The 24,683-nt window shown below is 40.1% G+C and overlaps 1 protein-coding gene across 1 annotated transcript; it reads right to left on the bottom strand.

Moving 5' to 3' along the window:
* Positions 1-2,809: 2,809 nt before the first annotated feature.
* TMBIM6 (transmembrane BAX inhibitor motif containing 6) lies at positions 2,810-24,449 on the bottom strand. Its single transcript, XM_081312009.1, has 10 exons — positions 24,341-24,449; positions 14,516-14,603; positions 13,670-13,778; positions 10,567-10,687; positions 8,383-8,431; positions 8,173-8,270; positions 7,725-7,804; positions 7,186-7,286; positions 6,185-6,260; positions 2,810-4,835 (listed from the first exon to the last, which is right to left on the bottom strand). Exons 2-10 carry the CDS (start codon positions 14,569-14,571, stop codon positions 4,812-4,814), a joined length of 714 nt encoding a protein of 237 aa, XP_081168135.1. The 5' UTR covers positions 14,572-14,603; positions 24,341-24,449; the 3' UTR covers positions 2,810-4,811.
* Between the last annotated feature and the right edge of the window lie 234 nt (positions 24,450-24,683).

Raw genomic sequence — 24,683 nt, 5'->3', positions numbered from 1 at the left:
GTATTTTGATTCACTGCATACAATTGCAGCACAACTGGTTGTACAAAATGTAGTGTCACACCCTATGTGCAGTCATATTATGTACCTAGGGTAATAATGTCCATCTCATTCCACCATCTTTCCTGTCCCCATATCCCCTCCCCAACTCTCCCTCCCCTTTGCCCCATCAAAGTTTCTCCATTTCCCCCATGCCCTCCCCCATTACGGATCAGATTCACTTATAAGAGAGAACATTTGGCCTTTGTTTTTTTTGGATTTGCTTACTTCGCTAAGCATGATATTCTCCAACTCCATCCATTTACCTGCAAATGCCATACTTTTTATTCTCTTTTAATGCTGAGTAATATTCCATTGTGTATATATACCACAGTTTCTTCATCCATTCATCTACTGAAGGGCATCTAGGTTGCTTCCACAGTTAAGCCATTGTGAATCGAGCTGCTATAAACATTGATTTGGCTGCGTTACTATAGTATGCTGATTTTAAGTCCTTTGGGTAGAGACCAAGGAGTGGGATCGAGATTGGCAGCACCAGTTTGCAGTCCCACCAGCAATGTATGTGTGCCTTTTCCCCCCACATCCTTGCCAACATTTATTGTTGTCTGTATTCTTGATAATTGCCATTCTGACTGGCGTGAGAAGAAATCTTAGGTTTTTTTAATTTTTTTTTAGTTGTCAATGGACTTTTATTTTATTGATACGTGGTGCTGAGCAACGAACCCAGTGCCTCACACATGCTAGGCAAGCGCTCTGCCACAGAGCCACAACCCCAGCCCCAGAAACCTTAGTTTTGTTAATCTCTTGTTCTGACTCATGGCTCAACCTTGGTGATTTAGTTTAGCTCAGTTGTCTTCAAAGCACTTTCCCTGATTTAACAGAGCAAGCTGCAAGGCCCTCATGCTTTTCTCCTATTCAACACACAATGTTTAGTTTACATGTAGCTCTGCTGTGCTGTTAGCAGTGAATGACTAGAAAGAACTGAGAGATCCAGTTTATTTTCTGCATGGGGAGAAGCCCCATCTGATCACCACAACAGGAAGGACATACTCTCTTCCAGCAATGAGTCTTCCATTTCCACTCCCCCCCCCCCATTGTCTGGTACAGGCCTGCAGATCCACCACTCATGGACCAAGAAGCAGTTAGTCTTTTTTTTTTTTTTTTTTCTGTTGTGCTGGGGATTAAGTCCAGGTCTGTGCACAAACTAGGTCAGCACTCTACCACTGATGTACGTCCCAGCTTTTTTCCTTTAGTTTTTTGAGATAAATTCTGGCCAGATGGGCTGGCTTAGAATTTGAGATTTTCCTTCCCCAAGCCTTCCCAACAGCTGGGATTACAGGATTGTGCAGCCTGACTTTGTTACCCTCTTCAGTTTAACTAGTAATGGGAGAGGAAAGAGAATAAAAAGTATGCTGTCTTCTATGCTGTCTTCTACACTGATTGCAAAGATATGGGATAGGATTTTTGCACAAACCCTTTACTTTTCCCTCTCCACCTCAGCTGAAGCCATAGCCAGTATATAAGTCAGGATGGAAAAGATGACACTGGCCCAGAAGGACTAACTTTATGTTACTTACACAGTGAAAAGCAGGGGCCCTGGAGTCAGTATGAACTTGGAATTGATCCTATTTAGTCAACACACCATCTTCTTGGGCTACTGGGAATATTAAAACAAAACAATCTATAAGACACTTTGCACAGTGCCTAATGTGTAAGCACTCAATCATGGCTTGTGCCTACTCCCAGCACAAAGATAAACTTAGGCTTTAAAGTCTTTTAAGATGAGCATGTCCTCAAAGTCAGCAACAGAAAAGATATTTAATTTTTTTTAAGAGAGAGAGAGAGAGGAGAGAGAGAGAGAATTGTTAATATTTATTTTTTAGTTCTCGGCAGACACAACATCTTTGTTGGTATGTGGTGCTGAGGATCGAACCCGGGCCGCACGTATGCCAGGCGAGCGCGCTACCGCTTGAGCCACATCCCCAGCCCCAGAAAAGATATTTAAAAGATCCTTTTTAAGTTGGGAAAAATATTTAGCTGGAATGGAGATTATATATCGAGTCCAAATAGGTCAACTGGAAGTAACCTGGATCAACCATTCAGAATAACAAATCCTAACAGGAAGGACTGGGTCTACAGTGAACATGACAACTAGAGGGCAAATGTGCCGAGACAGACTGATTGCAGTGCAAGCTCTGATTTATAATCTCATATATAAGCTCTACAAGGGTAAGAATTTTTTTTTTAAAGAGAGAGTGAGAGAGGAGAGAGAGAGAAAATTTTTTAATATTTATTTTTTAGTTCTCGGCGGACACAACATCTTTGTTGGTATGTGGTGCTAAGGATCGAACCCGGGCCGCACGCACGCCAGGCGAGCGCGCTACCGCTTGAGCCACATCCCCAGCCCAAGGGTAAGAATTAATTTCAATTTTAATTTAGTGATGCATCTAGAATGGAACCTGGCCAGTTAGTGAACAAAAGTACTTGGAGAATGAGTGGATATTAACTGCTTCTTTTCCATTTTCATCCCCAAATTCCAAAGCATGAGTACAAATCTGAACTAACTTCATCTGCCACTACCCAGGTAATCTACGGTAAAAACAGGAGAGAAGAGGACTGGAAAAAGACCTGGGTCATGTACTGCACAGAGAAAATCCCAACATATATGACTACCAAAGTGGGAGCTGTGGGGAGTTCCTCATTCCTCTCTCTATCTAGAGCGGCCTTTAACTAGCTCCACTCCCAACAAGTTAGACAGTACCCCAACCCCCTATCTAGCTGTGTCCTTGATTTTACACACATACACATCAGGAAAGGTTAAGGAATTTTCTTTATTTTTTACAAATTAAGACTATGTAGATATATATTTTTGAATCAAAAACACCTTTGTCTTCACAGTATGAGTTAGAGAATGCAGCCTGAGCTGAAAACCAAGGAACTAGAAAAGAAAGTGGAAATTACAGTGATGCCTGTATTAAAAACCTGTTAGGCATTTTCTTTAAAAGTAGTTTCTTTATCTCTTATCATTCTTGGCACTGTTTCTAAAGAAAAACTCCTTTATCCCAAGCAAAAAAGCGTTAAGAGATGGAGTCTGGCTTCGAAGGTGGAACTTGGATTCTCAGACTTGGCAGAGAAACACCAAATTTATGGAGAGTTGCTAATCAGGGCTTAACAGGAAGGAAATTCCTTTAGGAAATTCTCAAATGGGAGTCTAGAGGCAGCAGTAGTTACACCAGAGGGCAGCATTCTCAACAGAAGGAAGTCATTTTCTAGGTGGCAGGCCACTTCCGGAACAGTTTCATGGAATGTCACAGTGACATCGTACACTGCAAACCACCAGCCACTGTGTCAAACTTTACTGGTTGTTCAGGGAGAGCCAAAAATAGTGAATTATTAGTAATGTTCTTTCAATAACTTTGTCCCCTTTACATTAAAACCTGTGAATACCCTAAGCCACAATCACTCCTGATGCTGCCCTTCTGTGTACCTGGCTGTGGTAGTCCAGAGGAAGAAGCTGGCAATCCTCACTAGGACTACCTGCTCATGCTTGTAACCAGAAAGCTGCAGGGAATGGGAGCTCTGGCCAAGTCTGGTCACCTGACTCCTCCTTAAAAGACTGTAGACTTCTGGAAACAAGTGAAAGACCAAAACCTAAAGTGCATCTAAAAAATGAACACAAACCTACTGTCTCAAATCTCTGGCCTGAAACACCAATAGAGTCTAGGTGGGGTAAGACAAAAGAAACACACCGAACAGCTGTTATGAATGCTGACTTGGCAAGACCCCACAGTTCTGTTTCACTGTTCTGAACAAGGAATCACTAAGGGTTGGTAGAGATTTGTCCCCTATTACCAAACATGTCCTCACCTAAGTTTGTTTGACAGAATTCATTCAAATTAGGCCCAGAGGCTCAATTGTTCTCCTTCCTTATCCTTCCTCTTTTGAAACCTTTATAGCCACCTAGTGGAGGCCACTCAGTAACTAAGATATTAACCAATTTTAAAAACTAACAATGACAAAAATACAAAAACCAAGAGAAATTTGGAAATTGTTACCTCTACCTTGCCATACATTGTCAGCCTCTTCATAAATGCCTGATAAGAATTAGTCTCCCCTTTGTGCTAAATTTCTCCCACCCCATGATGGAAAAGCAGGCAGATTCCCTGAGGGTCAGGCAGGGGTGGGAAAGGGAACAGACAGAAATCTACATTCCCTTTGTGATGGCAAGGCAGAAAGGTGTTTGCCAGACCAGCTTGGGCAGCACAAAGGAAGCAAAGCACCCAGAAAGGGGCAGGCTCTCTGCATTCTTTGTAGGGTTGACAGCTCAGATACAATGAGTCTGAGTTAACCAGAGGACTGTCAAACTTCTTCCCAATGGAAAACACACTGTCCAGTCCCATGGAAACTGCATGCAAATCAAACAATGCTAAGGAAGACTGGGCCAAGGTGGCTCTACCAAACAGTTTGGGTTCACTTGGTGAGGCTTGGTGGGAATGCTGACTCCTGGAGTATGCTCCCTCTGTTGACTCCACTCCTCATCATGGTGGGCTGATTACCTGAGCAGAACAAAAGGCTAAGAATGGGGTAACAGAAAAGAAAATAAGGAAGAACCCCAGGAATATGAAGCCAAACTCCAAACTATAATCTGCTAATCAGTTTTTTGATCAAAAAATTCAAAATAGAGAAAACCACAAAGTACAAAAGCTTTTCTGATGCTTTTCATTTTCACAGAACACGCCACCTGTAATGTGTGCAAAGAGGACATGAGGGGTGGAGGGAGAGGAAGTCAAACTGGGAAAGGCTGGATGGTCATTTCACTTCTTCTCTTTCTTTTTGTCCTGTAAATGGAGAAAAACCCCCAATTAATTTTTGGCACCTGACATTCAAGCCCAAAGTCTTGAGTGAAGCTAGGAGTTGTGCTTTCCTATAATCCCAGCTATTCAGGATGCTGAGGTAGGAAGATCACAAGTTTGAGGTGAGCCTCAGCACCTTAGAGAGACACTTGTCTCAAAATAAAAAAATAAAAAGGGCTGAGGATATAGCTCAGTGGTAGAGCACTCACTGAGCACTCATTACTGGATTCAATCCCCAATATGGGGGAAAAGAAAACTTTTGAGTGAGCTTTTTGGTTAGGGACTGGACTAGAAATGGATCTGGACTTGTTCCCACAGCTCAGCAAGAACTAAAATCTCAACCACCTTCCACTGGTGGTCCTTCCCCCAAAATTGCTGACAGACCTGATGAGAATAAAACTTAAGTAGCTGTCCCCACCCCAACCTAGGAGTACCTGGGTGAGCTGCCTCACTTTGGTGTGAGTAGATGCCATGACTACTCAAAACCACCATAGTTCAGATCCCAGTCAGTCAAGGCTACACATTGGCAGTTTATCCTAAGAGAGCAAAACTAAGGCCAAGATCATCAAATTTCCTTTAGGACTGGGAAGCGGGAGTCCCCCCCCCCAAAGGTGAACATGAATTTCCTGTATAAGCCAACTTTCAGAGATAATCTAGTCTGGAGGACTCTTCAATCAATCTTATGATAGCCCAATGGATTCAAGGAATAACAATTGAGCTGCTCTAATGAAAACTAGTATACCTGTTTGATGTTCAGTCCAATTAAGCACAGCCCACACAGAACCACCAACCCCTTCAAGTTACCTACCTCCCCTACCCAATAAGGACTATAAAGAAAAACCTTGCAGTTTCATTTATTCTCCTCTACTGCTGAACTAGATTATCTGATACAGAATTCCTACTTGAGAAAAAAGTTAAGACTAACAAATGGTTAAAACTGGTTTACTTTTGTAACTTACAAAAGCTGGCTGATGATATTATATTAACATTCTTTCCAGTATCTTTTTTACTAAATCATAATTATCTTTACAGCCCTTAAATTCTTTATATAGTAGTTCTCTTTCTTACTGCCTCTGAAGCTCTTTTCTCTTTTGATACTAATCTCAGGGATCAGCTAAGGAAAAAAGAAAAGATTATTTTTACTTCTTCCTTTTTCTTCTCAGCTGAAGAATTCTCATTTACCTCTTGCTCAGTGGCCTGCTTTTTTGCTCAGGGGCCTGCTTTACAGTTACCCTGGACCTATAGAGTGTGTTAGGCAAATTTCCAAATCTGAAGTTTCCTCAGATGCTGAGCTAAGGAGCCATTCTCTCATCTGCAGGTTGTAGTTGACTAACCTTCTCATTCATAGCCAGGATCATCATGAGTTTTCTGAAGAGAGTAACGAAATCTAAGAAGAGATCAATGCAGTGCCTGAAAGAGAAGAACCAAGTTATGAACTATATTTCCCACTTTTCCTTTATCCACAAGCCAGCAAAGACCAGAAAATAAATACCAACCCCACCCATGACACGCTCTCTCCAACACTCCACCCCAACTAAGGAAGCAAAATTCTGTTGTCAGGAATCCTTTCCAACTCAATGAAGCCACGTGGCATATAGAGATTGAGCTTTGGACTATGCAGAGGCCAAAGTCTGAACTCTGAAGTACTTTTATACCAACTGGTATAAGACTTTGAAAGGATTATGACACTTAGAAAACTATGTACATCTTACCTCTTATTGTTAAAAAAGTTTTCTTTTTAAAAGGGTGGTAGTGTGGAACCCAGTATTGAACCCAAGGGTGCTCTACTACTAAGGTAAATCCCCAGTTCTTTTAATTTTGTATTCTGAGACAGGGTTTCACCACGTTGCTCAATCTGGCCTCAAATTTACAATCCTCCTAACTCAGCCTCCCAGGTAGCCGCAATTGCAAGCATGTGCCACTGCACCCAGTTTCAATATTAAATGTTTAAAAAATACAGAAACTATAAAGAGTAAAAGGAGAAAGGCCCTTTCCTTCTCTCCTGCTTGTAAGTGACTACTATTAAAATTAAGGAGGTCTGGAGGTGTAGTTCAGTTGATACTTATCTGGCATGCATGAAGCTCTAGATTTAATTCCCAGCACTGCAAAAAGGGCAGGGTGGGAGGGACAATGAAACTATGGAAAAACAAATATACACTAGTCCAGTTTTAAAAAATCCATACCTTTAGGGAATTGGCAAATACTATGCTATCGATACCTAGTTCTAAAACCATGCTACCATATACATTCCTGAAGCTTTGCCACCTAAGTTCAGCCATGGAACAGAATAGTATGCTTCAACCTTTAGTCGTACAAGACTACTTCTCCTACTCACCAGATATAATCCTTATCGCCATTTTCAGCCTTTTCAATAATGAGTTGCGTATCAAAAAGGACAAAGCCACACATGATGACCAGCCCCACATACAGGTTTGCCTAACCAAAAAAGAATAAGATGAAGTTAGCATACAGTAGTAGTAGTGGAGAAAAAAAGAGTTATATTTTCTGGCTCTTAGTTACTTAAAAGTATATTAAATGCTAACCCAGTAAACAATGATGAAGATCACACATTACTTCCCAAGACACAATTCTACTTTCACTTTTTTAGGTCACTGGTAGAGCTTCCACTATTTTTAATAAGCCATAGCTAGACTGGCCTAAGGTCAAAGATCTCTGAGCAAACAACCTTTTCCTCAGGAATGCCCAACAACATTCAGCCCATACTTTCACCTGTAGCAGAAGCTCCATTTTACAGGGTTAGGTGGGAAGGCTTGGAGGGCACTGGAGGATTCCTAGCCTATCTTGCTTTAGGGTTAAGTGAGAAAAAAGCAGTATCAGGCAAATAGCTATGGAAAGGTCCATGCAAAATCTCACCTGGAAAAGCCAAATGGATCCAAAGAAAAGGTTCCCCAGGGAAGACAAGAGCATCAGGCTCATGGCTGACATCAGGATACCTATTAAGATATGATAAAAGGTCATCTTGAGAAGCCAAATAAAGCAATCTCATTAAGGTCATTTCTTATATACCCCCACAAAATGAAGGCTTTTTTTTTTTTTTTTTTAAGAGAGAGAGAATTTTTTAATATTTATTTTTTTTAGTTTTTTGTGGGACACAACATCTTTGTTTGTATGTGGTGCTGAGGATCAAACCCAGGCCGTACGCATGCCAGGCGAGCGCGCTACCGCTTGAGCCACATCCCCAGCCCCAAATGAAGGCTTTTAATAGCAACCCAACAGTCACCATGGAATTGAGATAGGGAAGGAATCTGGTGAGAATTCTGGCTAGAGAAGAGCCCTGCTCCGTTTCCCAATCCACACCTACCTCCCAGAAAGAGATAGCTCCGGCGCCTGGCATAGAGTGCACTCAGGGTGAAGCAGGTAAAGATCATTGCTGTGCCCATGAAAGCAGTGGGAAGGATGCTATTAAAGAAAGAAAAAGACCATTACGGATTGAGGGCCACAGGTATATGGCCTATATTTAGTATGTTCACAAAGGTAAAAAAACACAAAATATTACTACTAAAACAGTTACCTAGGATTGACAGCAATGCACAATTCCAGAGCAGGACCCAGGCCAACTCCTAGAAAACAAAAAACCCCAGAATACAATACTACCAAAAATTCTTGAAGAAAATCCTTGTCCAAAAACTAATCATTAATAGCATAGGCACACTTGTGCTCCTAAAAACACAAACATGTGGACTAAAGTAATTAAATCTCTCTTCCTTAATAATTTTTAAGTGCTATACATAGAAGTTATTTATAAACACAGCTACAAAATTGTCCTCTTAATGCAAAATCATGGATGGATCCCAGGAGAAACAGAAATTAGAAAAGAATTGAAGCAGATATATGGAATATTTTTGAGTTGGAATGATGTGTGACTGTCTTGTGGACCTGATCAAGAATTAGTGAAAGAGGCTGGGTTTGTGACTCAGTGGCAGAGTGCTTGCCTAGCGTGTATAAGGCACTGGGTTTGATCCCAAACACTGCATAACAATGAGCAAACAAAATAAAGGCATACTAATTTTTTTTTAAATTAGTAATAGGATAAAAGCAGGATCAGGTAACCAGAAACTATGCAGTTATGCAGGACTAACTCCCTTTATTTCAAAGAAAGGCCAGACTGGTTCTGCAGGTAGATGTCTGCCAACAGGAGGGCAATCTGTTCCAGCCCAGCATTTCTCCTACTCTGGCTATCTCCTTTTCTCTCCTGATAATTCTACCCCTTAATGCCTTCAAAAACTAGCTTTCCTTAATCCAAAAATCTTAAACCCTAAATCCTTTCCTTTCTAAAATTTCCTTAACACTATATAGATTAGAATGTCACTCAGAACAAGTTGTATGAATCCAAGTTTGTTTTGCAAGCGTTCTTTTTTTTTAAGAATATTCAGATTTTTTTAAAATATCTTTATTTTTATTTGTTTATTTTTATTTTTTTTAAAGAGAGAGAAAGAGAGAGAGAGAGAGAGAGAGAGAGAGAGAGAGAGAGAGAGAAGAGAATTTTTTATTTTTAATATTTATTTTTTAGTTCTCGGCGGACACAACATCTTTGTTGGTATGTGGTGCTGAGGATCGAACCCGGGCCGCACGCACTCCAGGCGAGCGCGCTACCAGTTGAGCCACATCCCCAGCCCTTATTTGTTTATTTTTATGTGGTACTGGGGACTGAACCCAGGGCCTCACGCATGCAAGACAAGCGCTCTACCACTGAGCTACAACCCCAGCCCGCAGCTTAAGTCCTATTTCTTTTAATGATAATGCACTCCCCCATCCCACCCCGACCCTTTGGAACTGAGGACTGAACCCAGAGGGGCTTTACCACTGAGCCATATCCCCAGCCATTTTTATTTTTTATCTTGAGACAGTGTCTCACTAAGTTGCTTAGGGTCTCAATAAGTTCCTGAGGATGGCCTCAAACTTGTGATCCTCCTGCACCAGCCTCCCAAGTTGCTAGGATTACAGGCATGCACCAGTATGCCTATCTCTACAATAATGCTTTTGTGTGTGTGTGTGTGTGTGTGTGTGTGTGTGTGTGTGTATGTATGTGTATGGTGCTGGGGATTGAACTCAAGGCCTTGTGCAAGCAAGGCAAGCACTACCAACTGAGCTATATTCCAGCCGTAATAATGCACTTTTAATTCTTCCCTTGAGAACCAGAGACCTGTGCTATACAATGAATAACCTCAATGTGTGGGTTTAATGATTGGCAAAGCTTTGAACAGATGCTCCTGTGATAATCACTTGTGTGGGTCTAACTAAACCAGATTATCAGGTCTAGTTCAGTCCCATGTGTACCATTTACACAAACCTTGTTCATTCCAGCACACAATACCTATTTTTGGATATAAAAATAGAAGTCACAGTTACTAGTCACAAAACAGCTTATTCTATGAATAGGGAAGCAACATGAACCTATAAGAAATAAGAAAGTAGTAACCAAAAAAAAAAATAGGAAAGTAGTACAAGACAAAGCATATTCAAATACAAGTATGACTAGATAAAATAAAGCTAGAAGAGGCCAATAAGGAGAAAGAAGAAATCACAGCACAGGGAGATACTTCATAAATGACTCTACCAAAGAGAAATCTTCTGAAGGAAAGCATGCTAGTTGGGGTAAATCAGAATAAATACAAATCCCAAGCTTTAGTCTAATGACATAATTAAAATACAGTCCCCCTATGCCCTTCAAAATTAGACCAATCCTTTAACATACCTGTAAGGAAAGCAAATCCAGAGAGAAGTCCCAGTCTTTTCTGCTCAGTTTCATGGCTATGAGGTGTTGCCATCAGCCAAATCATTAACCCCAGGGAGCCCAAGGCAGAAAGTAAGCCAGCCTGTCAAAGGCATACAATAATTAAATATTTGAAAATTTCAAATTTATTTTGCAGATCTTACTAGGTTCAAATACTAATCTAAACTTCCTAATATTTGCTTCTAAACTGGAGGCAAGGGAAAGGGTAATATTTTCTCAGGGGTGGGGAGAGAAACCACAAGTTCCTGAAATGAAGGCTTTTCTGGCTTGGGTAGGTAGTACAACTACTCAAATCAAACTATGAGTGAGTCCTGCCTCAGAAACAAAAAAGATGAACCAATGTGACAAATGCTTGAAGAACATTTGATCTAGAAGAATAAAATAATCCCTTTTGATCACTTGAAAAAGAAGGAAAAAAAAAAAGTAGCCTGGCAAGACAGTGCATTCATGTAATTCTGGCTACTAAGAGGCAAGAGGATCAAATCCAAGGATGTGCTGAGCAGATGTGCTGAGCATCTTAAGTGAGATCCTGCTGAGCATCTTAAGTGAGATCCTGTCTCAAAATCAAATAGAAAGGGCTGGAGATTAAAAAAAAAAAAAAAAAAAAAAATCAGTGGTAGAGCACTTGCCTAGTATGAAGCCCTGGTTCTATACCTGGTATCCCATGTGCCCCCCCCCACACACACACACACAAAAACTGGGCGTGGTGGCACATGCCTGTAATTCCAACCACTCGCCTCGCAAGGCTGAGGCAGAATCTTAAGTTCAAAGTCAGCCTCAGCAACTTAGCAATGCCCTAAGCAACACAGCAAGACCCTGTCTCTAATAAAATATAAAAAAGGGCTGGGGATCTCTGGTATTTAAAAAAAAACAACTGATAAGTACCAAAATGTTTATAGTAATTGTTTTTTCATAATTTCTGGAGCTTATGGAGTTTCTTTTCTTTCTTAAAGACTTTTTATCATTAGTCTATTTCTGAATTTTCTACAAAAAACATGTATTTGGTAAAAAGGACACTGAAGTTTCTATCTTTCTTTAAAGGTACTATTCATTCTCAACATTCACAGTAGTTTTGTTACAAAGTCATAGTGTAAGCACTATACAGCACCAGGCACACACACTAAGTACAAAGTCACAGTAGACAATGAATTGGTGAATACTCAGAAACTGCTACCAGAGTAACTATAGGATTAGGTTCTTTCAAGCCCCTTGTTATATTTTCACAAAACAACTAACACATAACCTTGTTTATGTGTTTCTATTTAAGGATATTTGTCATGTTGTTGATTCATTAACACTGAACTCATAGCCAACAGCACTAGAGCTAATGTCTAATAGAGCTCATCTAACATACGCATTTTCTCTTTAAGGTATAACATAGGCTGGGGATATAGCTCAGTTGGTAGAGTGCTTACCTCACATGCACAGGGCCCTGGGTTCAATCCCCAGAACCACCAAAAAAAAAAAAAAAAAGTATAACACAATCTTAGGAATACTACATAGCACCTCAATACCATCCTGTTTGAATTTCAAATAGCAAAATCACCAACAGAAAGCACAAAAATGGGCTGGGGGAGTAGCTCAAGGGTAGAAAGCACATGTGAGGCCTTGGGTTTCTATCCTCAGGACCAAAAACCAACAAAACAAAACCAAAAAACCCCAGAGATGCACACATGGTATTAACCCTGTGAAAGAGTCACTTGATACAGTATTGAGAACTGAAACAAGAAAGCAGAAGTTGTGTTTCCTGACCTCCACTGGGAACAAGACTCAACATGAGAATCGAATTTTTCAAGGCTCTGCAAAAAGTGCTACCAGTACTAATTTTGGAGTTACAAACTTTAGTAATAGTTAGTTGAATCTCCAAATAAAGAATCAGTGAATAATGAGGACTGACTATATTTTACTATATTACCTTAAAAAAGAAAGAAAGGAACTAAAAGGGCATCATCTAGAACTCAAGGTTCAAAAGCCCAGTCCTTGCGGGACACAGTGGTGCACACCTGTAATCCCAGCAACTCAAGAGGCCAAGGCAGGAGGATCCCAAAGTTAGGATAGTCTGGGCAACTTAAAACTCTTGTCTCAAAATAAAAAATAAAATGGGCTCAAGATTTAGCTCAGTGGTAGAGAACTTGCCTAGTGTGTGCAAGGCCCTGGGTTCTACCCCTAGTACTGTCTGATGCAATTTTTCACAACCCTTGCTAGAAAAAAATTCCTGAGCAACAGATAGTTCTCCCCTGCAGTGGGCAAATACCAACCCAAGCACACTCCTATGTTTGTTAAAAAAGACACTCAAAAAGGATAAGGCTTGGTTAGTGAAAACTTCAAACTTTTTGATTATTCTTTTTTTTTTTTTTGGTACTGGGGATTGAACTCAGGGGCACTCAACCACTGAGCCACATCTGCAGTACTGTTTTGTATTTTATTTAGAAACAGGGACTCACTGAGTTGCCTGGCGACTCCCCATTGCTCAAGCTGGCTTTGAGCTAACAATCCTATCTCAGCCTCTGGAGCAGATGAGATTATAGAAGTGAGCCACAGTGATTATTCTTTGAACTGTGCCTTCTATTCTATTCCTGTTGCCAAACACAACTCTCCCTCAAAACAGGAAAATGAGTTGAAGGTTCATCCAACCAAATAGATAACAGTAGATTAGAGAACAAAATAGGTCAAATCCATAATGGTCTCAATCTAGCCTTGCCTGATAATTAATGGTGCAAGCAGTATTCTGTATTCAAATACTCTACAGTCATTGAGGCAATAAAGAAGGGAGGAAAGACAGAAAGGCTACCATGTAAATGAACCTCAGCAGGCAAGTGATGACTCTTAATGGCAGCAACACACCATTCAGTGCCAAGGTTAAGATACACAATTTTAGTAACTAGAGGGGCACACTTGCCAGGAAATTTAAATGGTTTTTCACATCTTGATTTAATGGCTGGCTGAGCTCAAACCTCAAACTACTGATAAGGATTAAGGAAGGGCACAGGAATGGACCACCCTGCTGAGTTGGTTTTTTCCTAAAGGACTCTGTCCTATGAGAAACCGAGAAACCCATTCTTACCTGAATGAAATGAGTGACCACATGGACATAAGCTCCCACAGCCGCCAGAAACATACAAAGGGCAAAACTGGCATAGACCTTCTTCAAGTGCTGCTGTGTCGAGGGGGTTCTAGGAAAGAATGTTCACAACAGTCATTGTTCTGGAGCAAATTCATCACCAAGCTAAGAATTATTTCTCCCTCTCTTCCCAGGGAAAAATGTAAACACTGTATTTGTTATATCACTCTGTTATATACAAAGAGTTTGAGGTAGCAAATTTAACAAAAAAAGAATATTCTGAAAATAGGTCAACAATATTTTTTTGTATGGTGATGGGGCTTGAATGTAGGGCCTCTCACATACTAGGCAAGTGCTCTAACACTAAGCTCTATTCTGAGTTCTTAACAGAATCTTAAACACTAGGGAAGAACCAAAAGCCCAAATTTATGAACAATCAGTAACCAAATTAAAATTAATTACTTTCCAGAGACCACATAGCAGCCATTAGAATCTAGGTACTTTTATCAAGTCCTCTGAAATCTAGCCAAGTTAATTTGCTAATTTATACATATAGACTAAACTAGGAAAAGAAACCACATGACAAGAAATGCAGTAATAAACCATAGGTCAAGACTGGCAAGGTGTGGCCTGCCTATAATCTCAGTGACTAGGGAGGCTGAGGCAGGAGGATCACAGGTTCAAGGCTAGCCTCAACAATGTAGTGAGACCCTATCTCAACATAAAAACTAGGACTGGGAAAGCGATAAAAGCACCCCTGGGACCCGCCTCTCCCCCCCATCCCCACCCCCCCAAAAAAGAAAGTAGAAAGGGGAAAAAAAAAAACATGGTTATGGTTAAAACACTTACATATGTGAAAATTTTAGAAGTGCATCAAAGTTGATCTTCCGATCAAATATGTTCATGGTTCTAGAGTCTGTGTGACACAGCCTCCGCTCTGTAGAATCAAGAAAAAAAGTTACTGTAAAAATCCTAACACATATAAAATAGCACAAACAATTTTCTTATAAGAAATAACGATGTGGGCTGGGGCTGGGGCTCAGTGGCAGAGCACTTGCCTAGCATGCATGAGGCACTGGGTTCGATCCTTAGCACCACATACAAATAAACAAAATAAAGGCATTCTGTCCACCTACAACTACAAAAAAAAAAAAAAATTAAGAAAGAAAGAAAATGAAAGAAAGAAAGAAAAAGAAAGAGAGAAAGAAGGAAAGAGTGATGTAACCAGAGAGAAACAAGCTTGAGAAAATAAGATTTTCTAAGATTCCATTGCTCTTACACAACCATTTTCACTTTATGTATGCCTAGGAATACACTAGCAATCACAGGCAACCATTTTAAGGAGGAAAGGAAATTAACCCACCCTTTTCTCCCCCCAAACTATTTTCTTTCTCACATTATTTTATTATTATCATTTGATTTCTATTCTTTCAGAAGGTCATTAGCCCCTTAAAAGATAGTTTATAAGACAAATTCCCAATCAGCAATATAGATAAAGGGATTCAGTCACTGGTATGTAAAGCCATTTTATATAATAAGATGCTAGAGATTTCCCTCAGTAAGGGCACTTCAAGGATATTAAAAACAAACACACATACACAAAACAGCACAATAAAGCTCCCTCTGGCAGTAGGACTTGAATTTTAAATATACACATGTATATTTAACACATAATACATTTTAAAATTGAACTAAAATGGGATTCACAATTTAAAAAGGAAAAAAGTTCCTACATCTGCAGGGAAAATTATACAGGAAGATTACAAAAAAAAAAAAAAAAAAAGGATCATCATCTGTACATTTTTTTTTGTACAGAACCTTCTCAAGGAATGGTTGACATAGTACCAAGATCTCCTAATATTCTTTACCCAGATTTTTGAACTGTTAATATTTCACCAAATGTTTTATCTTCTTTCTCTCTCTAAAAATAGCATATATATATAAAGACTTAAATAAATACTTTTCTACAAGCACGGTAGTGCATGCCTGAAATACGTGAACTCTCAGTTACCTGAGAGATTGAATTCAAATCCAGCCAGAACAACATAGCGAAACCCTATCACCATAAAAATATATATATATATATACATATATATACACACATATACATATATACACATATATATACATATATATACACACACACATATACATATATACACATATATGTATATATAAATATATATATACATATATACACACACATATATATATAATATGTATATATATATGTATGTGGACTAGGGAATGTAGCTCAGAAGTAGAACACTCCTGGATTCAGTCTCTAGTACTATTTTTTTTTTAATATTTTATTTTTTAGGGCTGGGGATGTGGCTCAAGCGGTAGCGCGCTCACCTGGCATGCGTGCGGCCCCGGTTCGATCCTCAGCACCACATACAAAAAAAACCCAAAGATGTTGTGTCCGCCGATAACTAAAAAATAAATATTAAAATTCTCTCTCACTCTCTCTTTAAAAAATATATATATATTTTATTTTTTAGTTATTGGCGGACACAACATCTTTGTTTGTATGTGGTGCTGAGGATCGAACCGGGGCCGCACGCATGCCAGGTGAGCGCGCTACCGCTTGAGCCACATCCCCAGCCCCTCTAGTACTATTTAAAAAAAATAAAAAAACTATGTAGACATAATAATGCTCCTAAATATGTCAAGTGTGTATACCCTGAAAACAATGATAAAAACCAAGATATTAATACTGATATAATGCTATTATCTCACCTGCAGACCTTATTCAGATTTTCTCAACTATTCTAGTAAGTCAAAAACTGAACCATATCCAGGTTAGATTATGTGAACACCATAAAGTCAAGGTTCCACCATCAGCCCAGATTCTAGGGATTGAAATCCAGGGCCTAACGCATACTCAGGCAAGCACAGAACTGGGCACACCCCCAGAACCTCAAGTTTCCTTTTTTTTTTTAAATTTAAATACACCAAGCAAATGTCTCTGGAAATATTAAAAAAAAAAAAAGTAGGAAAAAAAAGATTTTTTTCTACACTTAGCTGCTATTTAGCTTGATTACCTCAAGGTTTTTAAGTGCTGCTCACTCCCCTATCTCACATGCGATCCTAAATAAACACATTCAATCTACAGAACTAAAGATATGACACCAAGAACTTTCATATTTCCTAAATAAAAATCCTCTCAATTCCTATTAGACTCATGATTACCACTTACTTAAAACCTACCAAAAGGTACTTCAAGGAAGACCAGATTCAGACACAAACTTTAATTGTTAGATGGGCTAACTACTTATATCCAATCTAATCACACCCAGGCCAACACTCAACACGATTTAAGCCATGAAAGTTGGGAGTCCTCAAGTCAATTTCCTGAGGAGTCCGGGTCAGTAGAAATATACCACTGTTGAAAATTCATAAATATCACTTCCACTGATTTCCTGGGATCCTCCTCTCTCAAATAAAACAAAACAGATGGCTGGCTTTATCTAATTTCTTCCTTTCTTCTTTCACCAATATCCCTACTTACCTCACTTTTTTTGTTAGTTGTTCTTAAAGATGGATACAGTATAAAGCTGCAGAACTTAACTAAAACAGCTGCTTTCTCTTCTAAGTCACAGGGCTCTGGGCCCTCTTGATCTAGATGGTGCAATTATTGCAGGCTGTTGCAAGGCGAGGCACAACCTTCCATAACCATGATGAATGCTTCCTCTAGAGAGCACACATATAGGACGGCAGAATTCAGGACCTGGAAAGTGTCTTTGCTTAAGGCTTCCATTATCGCCCCTAATGACATCCCTAGACAGAACCTGTAACAATACTGAAGCAACCTGCAAAGCCAAGTTTCTCAATATTCACAACAGCCTCTTCCAATTTCTAGAATCAAAAGAAGGGAGGGGACCTCAAATACCCAGGGAATTGTTAGTTAAAAAGGGGCAATAGTCATGTAACCTGACCCCTCTGAATGGAATCTGTGGGAGAGGATAAGGGCAGTATTATCCAAGTTTGTTCCTTGACATTTCCCAAGGGCTCTCTCACAACTGTTGACGGAAAAGCCAAAACCATCAAAGGGTGAGAAGGGAGATATCAAATAATAATTTCTCCTTGATTTTGTCATCTGAAATAATAAATAAGATTTTCATTTTTTGGTATCACTGCTAATGCCAGGTGTAGTGGCACACACCTGTTATCCCAGCTACTGGGGAGGCTGAGGCAGGAAGCCAGTCTGGGTAATTTAGTGAGACTCTGTATCAAAAAATAAAAAGGCCCTAGCACTACAAAAAAAAAAAAAAAAAAGGTGGGGGGGGGGGTTGGGGACACACAACTGGGGAAGTGGTTCAGTGTTAAAGTGCCCCTGAGTTCAAGGTCAATCCCTAGTGGGTTTTTTTTTTTTTTTTTTTGGTGTGTGTGTGTGTGTGTGTGTAGTCTGCTGAATGCTGGAGTCAGGAGAAATTGCCTCAGTGTATACAATTTAACATTAAACTGGTTAGTAGGGGCTGGGGATGTGGCTCAAGCGGTAGCGCGCTCGCCTGGCATGCGTACGTTCCAGGTTCGATCCTCAGCACCACATACAAACAAAGATGTTGTGTCCGCCGAGAACTAAAATAAAAAATAAATAAATTCTCTCTTTCTCTCTCCCCCTCTCCTCTCTCTTAAAAAAAAAAAAAAAAAACTGGTTAGTAGAAAAAACACTGTTCACAAGATTAATTAGGTTGAGAATTTTCCCTCCCCGTTTATTAATTCAATCCTATCCTCACATATTCAGAAGGTACCAAACTGAGTTATAAGAAAAATCCCAATGGTTAGGGGGAAAAAAAAACATGTGGAAAGCCTGAAATTTTTCTTTCTTTTTTTCTTTTTTTTTTTTTGCACCTACTAGGGATTGAACCCCGGGGCACCTCACCTCTGAGCTACATCCTCAACCCTTTTAAAATTTTTATTTTCACTGAGTGTGGCGACGCATGCCTGTATTCCCAGCAACTCGGGAGGCTGAGGCAGGAGGACCACAAAGCCAGCCTCAGCAACTTAGCAAGACCCTGAATAAAACAAAAAAGCAGGGAAGGGTGTTGGGAATGTAGCTCAGTGGTTGTGCAACCTTGAGTTCATTCCCTGGTAGCACTGGGAATTGAACTCAGGGGCTCTACTACCATGAACTACCCCAAGGTTCTTAAAAAAAAAAAAACCTGGGGCTGGGGATGTGGCTCAAGCGGTAGTAGAGCGTGGGGCCAGTTCGATCCTCAGTACCACATACAAACAAAGATGTTGTGTCCACCGAAAAACTAAAAAAAATTCTCTCTCTCTCTTAAAAAAAAAAAAAAAAAAAAATTTTTTTTTTAAATTTTGAAACAGGGTCTTGCTAAATTGCCCAGTCTGGCCTGGAACTATATAACTATATCCCTAACATAGTGCTTAAGAGCACCACCTGAGGCTGGGGTGTAGCTCAGTGGTACAGGGAATGTGTGAGGCCCTGGGTTCAAATTCCCAGCATCAAAAAAAAAAAAAAAGCATTGCCTGTTTCTGTATCCTAACTGTTATTTTCTTAGTTGTGTTATACCCAAAGCAAGTTTCTGGTACTAATCTCACTGTGTTTCAGTTTCATCATTTGTAAAATATTTTTTACTTCATAGGGTTGAAGAGTAAGTAAAATCTTACAAATGGGGCTGGGGTTGTGGCTCAGTGGTGGAGTGCTCACCTAGCATGTGTAAGACACTGGATTCAACCCTCAGCACCACATAAAATTAAATAAAGTCATTGTGTTCATCTACAACTAAAGAAAAATATTTTTTAAAAAAATCTTAAAAATGAAGTGCTTAGAATAGTGCTTTGTACACAGGACAACTCAGAACGTGTAAACTAAAAGGTCTAGTTTTATTTATTTGGTAGTGCTGGGAATGGAACGTGGGGACCTTACACATTTTAGGCAAGTGTTCTACCCTCTGAGCTACACTCCTAACCCAAAAAGCCTAGTTTTAGAAGACATTTATCCTAGGCCTGATTCCCATATGCCATGTTAATTAATTTTTTAAAATACAGTACTCAAGGGCTAAAGACACAGCTCAGTGGTAGAGCACTTGCCTAGCATGCATGAGACCCTGAGTTTGATTCCCAGCACTGGGGAAAAAAAATTCTCAATATATTATTCATGACAGTTGACTCTATCATGAATACCTAATATATCCCTGAGAGTAAAGTTAAATGGGGGGGGGGGGTCTAAGAAAAATGTAAACTGAAATTTAATGGATCTTGATAAATGTTATTACTGGTTAAAATTACTTTTGTTTAAATGATATACTTCTCCTCTGGCACATTTATACTCTACCTCCTATCCCACAGGGCCACAAGGTGTTTTGAGACGGCCTAATAACCACTAAATGATAATCTGATATGGTAGAGAATTTCATAAAGTAAATGGTCATTAATGAGATGCCACCCCAAGGAGGTAGTCTGAGGGTAGGTCAGATCAATTTTAGGACACTCCAAGGAATCCCCTTTCAAGTAGGACTGGGCTTTGATTATTCTGGATCAAGACCCTAAAATGGGGCTGAGGATGTGGTTCAGTGGTAAAGTGCTTGCCTGGCACACATGAGGCCCTGGGTTCAAATTTCCAAGCATAAATTAATAAATAAATCCCTAAAATGTCTTGAGCCTTTCAACTTGGACCCAAATCCATGGATCGGATAACACTGAGTTTATCTCTGGAGGAGACTGCCTCAAGAAATAACAAAACAGTAATTGAAGATAGAATTACCCCAACATTAGGTGCTTTTGGAGGGCACCAAACTTTGATACTACCAAATCTCTCTCTAACTACATCTGTTTGACAGAAATGAATTAAAGAAGGTCCCAATATCCTAAACACACAATTTTCTTCTGGCAAAAACCAGTAATCTCTCCCAACATCATCATATTTAGCCCAAATGAGAGCAAGTATAATTAAGAACAAAAGCACAACCACTTCACCCTCACCCGTGAAGCTCTGTTTTTAAAGTTTTTTTTTTTAATTTATTCCAGTTAATTGTGCAGGAAGTTCTCACCTTGAGAACAGGTAGTTTGCATCTGATTCAACCCTACTATCCCCCAGATTTAAACACAATATAGTCTCTAGGCAAATCCAGACCTTGTTATCCGATCAAGAGTCCTGTGACCTCAAATCAATATTCCTCATTGGTTTAGAGGGGAACCTACCTTCAGGGGTCCTTCCTCTGATTCCCCAAAGCCAATCCTATCACTATAGCCTTTCTCTCTTTGGTCTTAAGCACTGTCTTTGGGAAATGTGTACAATATAAAAAACTCAAAGGGCTCCATAACATTTCATTAGAAACTAGGGGACAAACCTGGGTGAAGTGGAAGACATTTGTACCAGATTCTATAGCCAAGTCTAAGTGACAAAGAAAACTGAGAAGAAAGAACATCATGAGACTATTTAGTGGTTTTCCCAGAGGAGATTAATACCCTTGGGTAGTTTATGAAATAAAATGAAACTCTTTAGACCAGTACCTTCTATAATAATATTACCAAAATATATGATGATTTCTCTTTTGCATAGATTTGGTGACTTTGACATTTGTTTCATTTGCACTGTATTTATTAGGTATATCAAAATATTATTGTAGAAAATTTTTTTTCTTTTATTTAAGGCTTGACCCTTGATGGTTATTTTTCATTTTAGGACAAGGGTAAAGATACAAACGATACCTGAAACAAAAACGAGGGATTTGACAAGATATTTTACAAGAAAATTCTACAACTTTCAAAGTGCTTTTATATACATAAGCTTTTTTGATCTTCACATGAATCCATGAGGAAAGAGCAAGAATGATTAGTCCCATGTTAAGGATTAAAAGGAAAAAAAAAAAAGGTGTTAATTGTCAGTGTAATAGTGATAAGAGAACAGCATCTGGAGTTACAAGTCTTGCCTTCTTCTACCATATAACCTTAGAAAAATCATTTTACTGACCATAATCTTGGCTTCCTCAGCTAGATGATTAAAACCTGTTCTACTGAATGTCAATAGGAAAATCTGTATTATTCCATTGTAAAGGACTAAACAGACATTAGAACTGATTTGATCAACATCAGAAAGTCAAAATAAACACAGCCAGAATTAGAAAGTTAAAATAAATAGAGTCAGAATCAGATTCAGGGTTTTCTGACTTCTATATAGTCTGGTGTTCTTTCTACTATTGCACCCTACAATAGAAAAAGTAAGCTTTCCGTTAAGGCAGTTTCAGCCACAGCTCAAGTGAAATCTTTAAACCAGAGGCACCTATCATCCTAGCGCCTTGGGAGGCTGAGGCAGGAGTATTTTGAATTCAAAACCAGCCTCAGCAACTTAGCAAGTCCCTAAGCAACTCTGAGAACCTGCCTCTAAATACAAAAAAAAAAAAAAAAAAAAAAAGGCTGGGGATGTGGCACAGTGGTTCAATCCCTAGTACCAAAAAAAAAAAAAAAAAAAGAAGAAGAAGAAATCTTTAAACCAAACCAGACAAAACTTCCAAAATAAATGCCGATTCCTATTACACTCTTGTATTTTTCAACATTTCTACAAAGAGCATGAACTCTATATTGTGAGGGAAAAATTGAAAATGTTAACTAAGTATTTATATTAAGTTTACCTTTTTCTATTCTTTAGCAAAGTAAGACTTTATTCAGATCAATAGTGGGGGAAGGGAGAGAGAAGGAGGGCACTAAGACATGTTTCCACAAGATGAATAATGGAAAAAGGAAACTCTGGTTCCAAATTACAGATTACAATTCTCAGGATTCAACCCTATACTGGAGGGAACATGGCAGTGAATCTAAACATGGACATATTATTGAAATTATAAAAATCAGACAAAAAAAGAGGAACAAGAAAACACCAGAGTAAATCTAATAATTATAAAAATATGAATACAGAAGTCGTGAAAATGTGATTATACAATTCCAGTAATCTTTTACTAAATTCTTATACTACCCATACAGTCAAAAGATAACTATAAATAAATATCAATAAGTAAAAAAAAAAATCCATTTGCCATTAACTTTTTTTTTAAATTTTTTTTTTAAAGAGAGAGGAAAGGAGGAGAGAGAGAGAGAGAGAGAGAGAGAGAGAGAGAGAGAGAGAGAGAGAGAATTTATTTATTTACTTATTTTAGTTCTCGGCAGACACAACATCTTTGTTGGTATGTGGTGCTGAGGATCGAACCCGGGCCGCACGCATGCCAGGCGAGCGCGATACCGCTGGAGCCACATCCCCAGCCCCTGCCATTAACTTTTAACCTTGAACTCCTCTGTGTGAGCACAGTCAGCTCTTCTACTGGTTACACATTCACAAATTAACAAATTAACTATTGCTAGAATAGAGTCTCAAGTTCAAAGTGATTTTTGTTGTTCTATGTTAATGGAATCAAATGTTCATGCTAAGAGAGCTCTCCAAATTCGGGAGAGAGAAGTTCATAGAAGGAATCAAGTTTTACTCAAAGCCGGTCCTCAAGACAACAGGACCTCAAATCTCCAGCTTCGGAGGGCACAGTGCAGAATGGGCTTTTATAGGAGAAAAAGGGGGTACAGACAGACAATGGGCACGCTGGGCGGGGTCTTTCACACAGGGCTGAGTTTTCTTTTTTTCTGGGGTAGTACCGCAATGGACTTCGACCTCCTGTGGTTAGTTATCTAAAACCCAAAGGGCTACTCTTCAGTAGAAAGGATAAGGAATGGGCAAAAGGCAAAAGGAAGGTGAGGGGAGCTAGGTACAGTTTCAGATGAGCTACGGTTACATTCGGTAAATGGAAGGCTGATGGAGTAGGCAATGCAACATGGGCTGACACGTTAAAGCAATTCCACACTTTGTAAACATACAAAAAATATCAACGCCTACTTCACAGCTTCAATCAGTCTAAGAAAAAAAGTAATCGGCCAACGACGTGCTTCCTGAGCAGACTTTAGGACGGCCACAGAGTTCAAGAACAAGCAATCAAGGCCACCTCACCTGTCCAAAGGTAACCAATCAGACCAGAGCAGGGTTACCCCGTGGGGCTGGGAAGCCAAGCCCCAGTGTCTTCTCTCTTACTGCCTCTGCCGTTGGCTCCCAAGTAACTAAGGAATCTTGCGTGTCATAGAGGAGTGTGACATCACCCACGCCACCGTGACTGGGCAGCCTGCCCAACCAGGCCCTACCTCCAGTCCCGGATCCCAGTAGCTCGCTTAGAAACAACCAGACCAGAAAGTCTGCAGCAGAGTAGCAATCGGCTGATAGGGCGGGGGTGACCACAAACCACTGAGGTTTCACTTTCATTCACCTCGAAAGGAAGGAAGGGGGATGTGCCCTGAATTCAAGAGGTCAAGACTGGAACCTGCGTCTGCACTTAGTTGAGGAAGAGGCGAAAGAAAGCAGAGGCAGAGGGCGGATGAGAGGGACAGAAAAAAGCTACTGAAAACGCCACCGAAAGCGTTCTGGAGCAAAATCCCGGCGGCGGCGCCCCCAAAGACCACGCAGACTTGCCCCCGCCCCGTACAGTTGCGCAAGCGCGACAATAGTTCTCCGGCTTCCTCCCCGCCCAGTTTTCCGGGTCTCGATGCGAAGTGGGCCCGGTTTCCTAACGTGAAATCTGTCCCAAAACGGAAGCAAGTCTCTCTCTTGTTCGGACAACGACCACGGGCTCCCTTTCCATTTCTCACTCCCGGTTTGCCCATTCCTAGCTTCAGACGTACCTTCTTAACCCGCCACTCAGGAGCCTACCAGCTCTTCTAACACCGGATGTGCTCTGACCCTCCCAGGGTCGGCTTCAGACTCTTTACCCAGCGTCCGCCCTCCCCCCCCCCCCGCCCGACGCTTAAGGGCAGTTCTTATTGGCCATTGGCTGCACTTTTGCCTTTCCATTGGCCGTACGTGCATAAACAACGTTTGCTTACTTTAGAATCATTAGCCAAAGTCCTTGTCCATCACGCATGGTCACCAATAGGCGTCGTAACAATAGACCTACGCCTTCTTCCCGCATGGTAAGGAGGGATGATTATACACCGCTGTCTCTAGAGGAGAAGTAAAGAGGTGCAG

Source organism: Spermophilus citellus (genome assembly GCF_964194105.1).
Source record: "Spermophilus citellus genome assembly, chromosome: 10".
NCBI classification, from domain to species: Eukaryota; Metazoa; Chordata; class Mammalia; order Rodentia; family Sciuridae; genus Spermophilus; species Spermophilus citellus.
This window is presented reverse-complemented; position numbering and strand designations above follow the sequence as displayed.

Coding starts and splice junctions, on each gene's coding strand:
- TMBIM6 (XM_081312009.1), bottom strand. CDS start 14,571: ATGAACATATTTGATCGGAAGATCAACTTTGATGCACTTCTAAAATTT. Junction 13,779..14,515: donor CTTCTAAAATTTTCACATAT/GTAAGTGTTTTA, acceptor ATTCTTTCCTAG/AACCCCCTCGACACAGCAGC. Junction 7,805..8,172: donor GAGCTATCTCTTTCTGGGAG/GTAGGTGTGGAT, acceptor ATATCTTAATAG/GTATCCTGATGTCAGCCATG.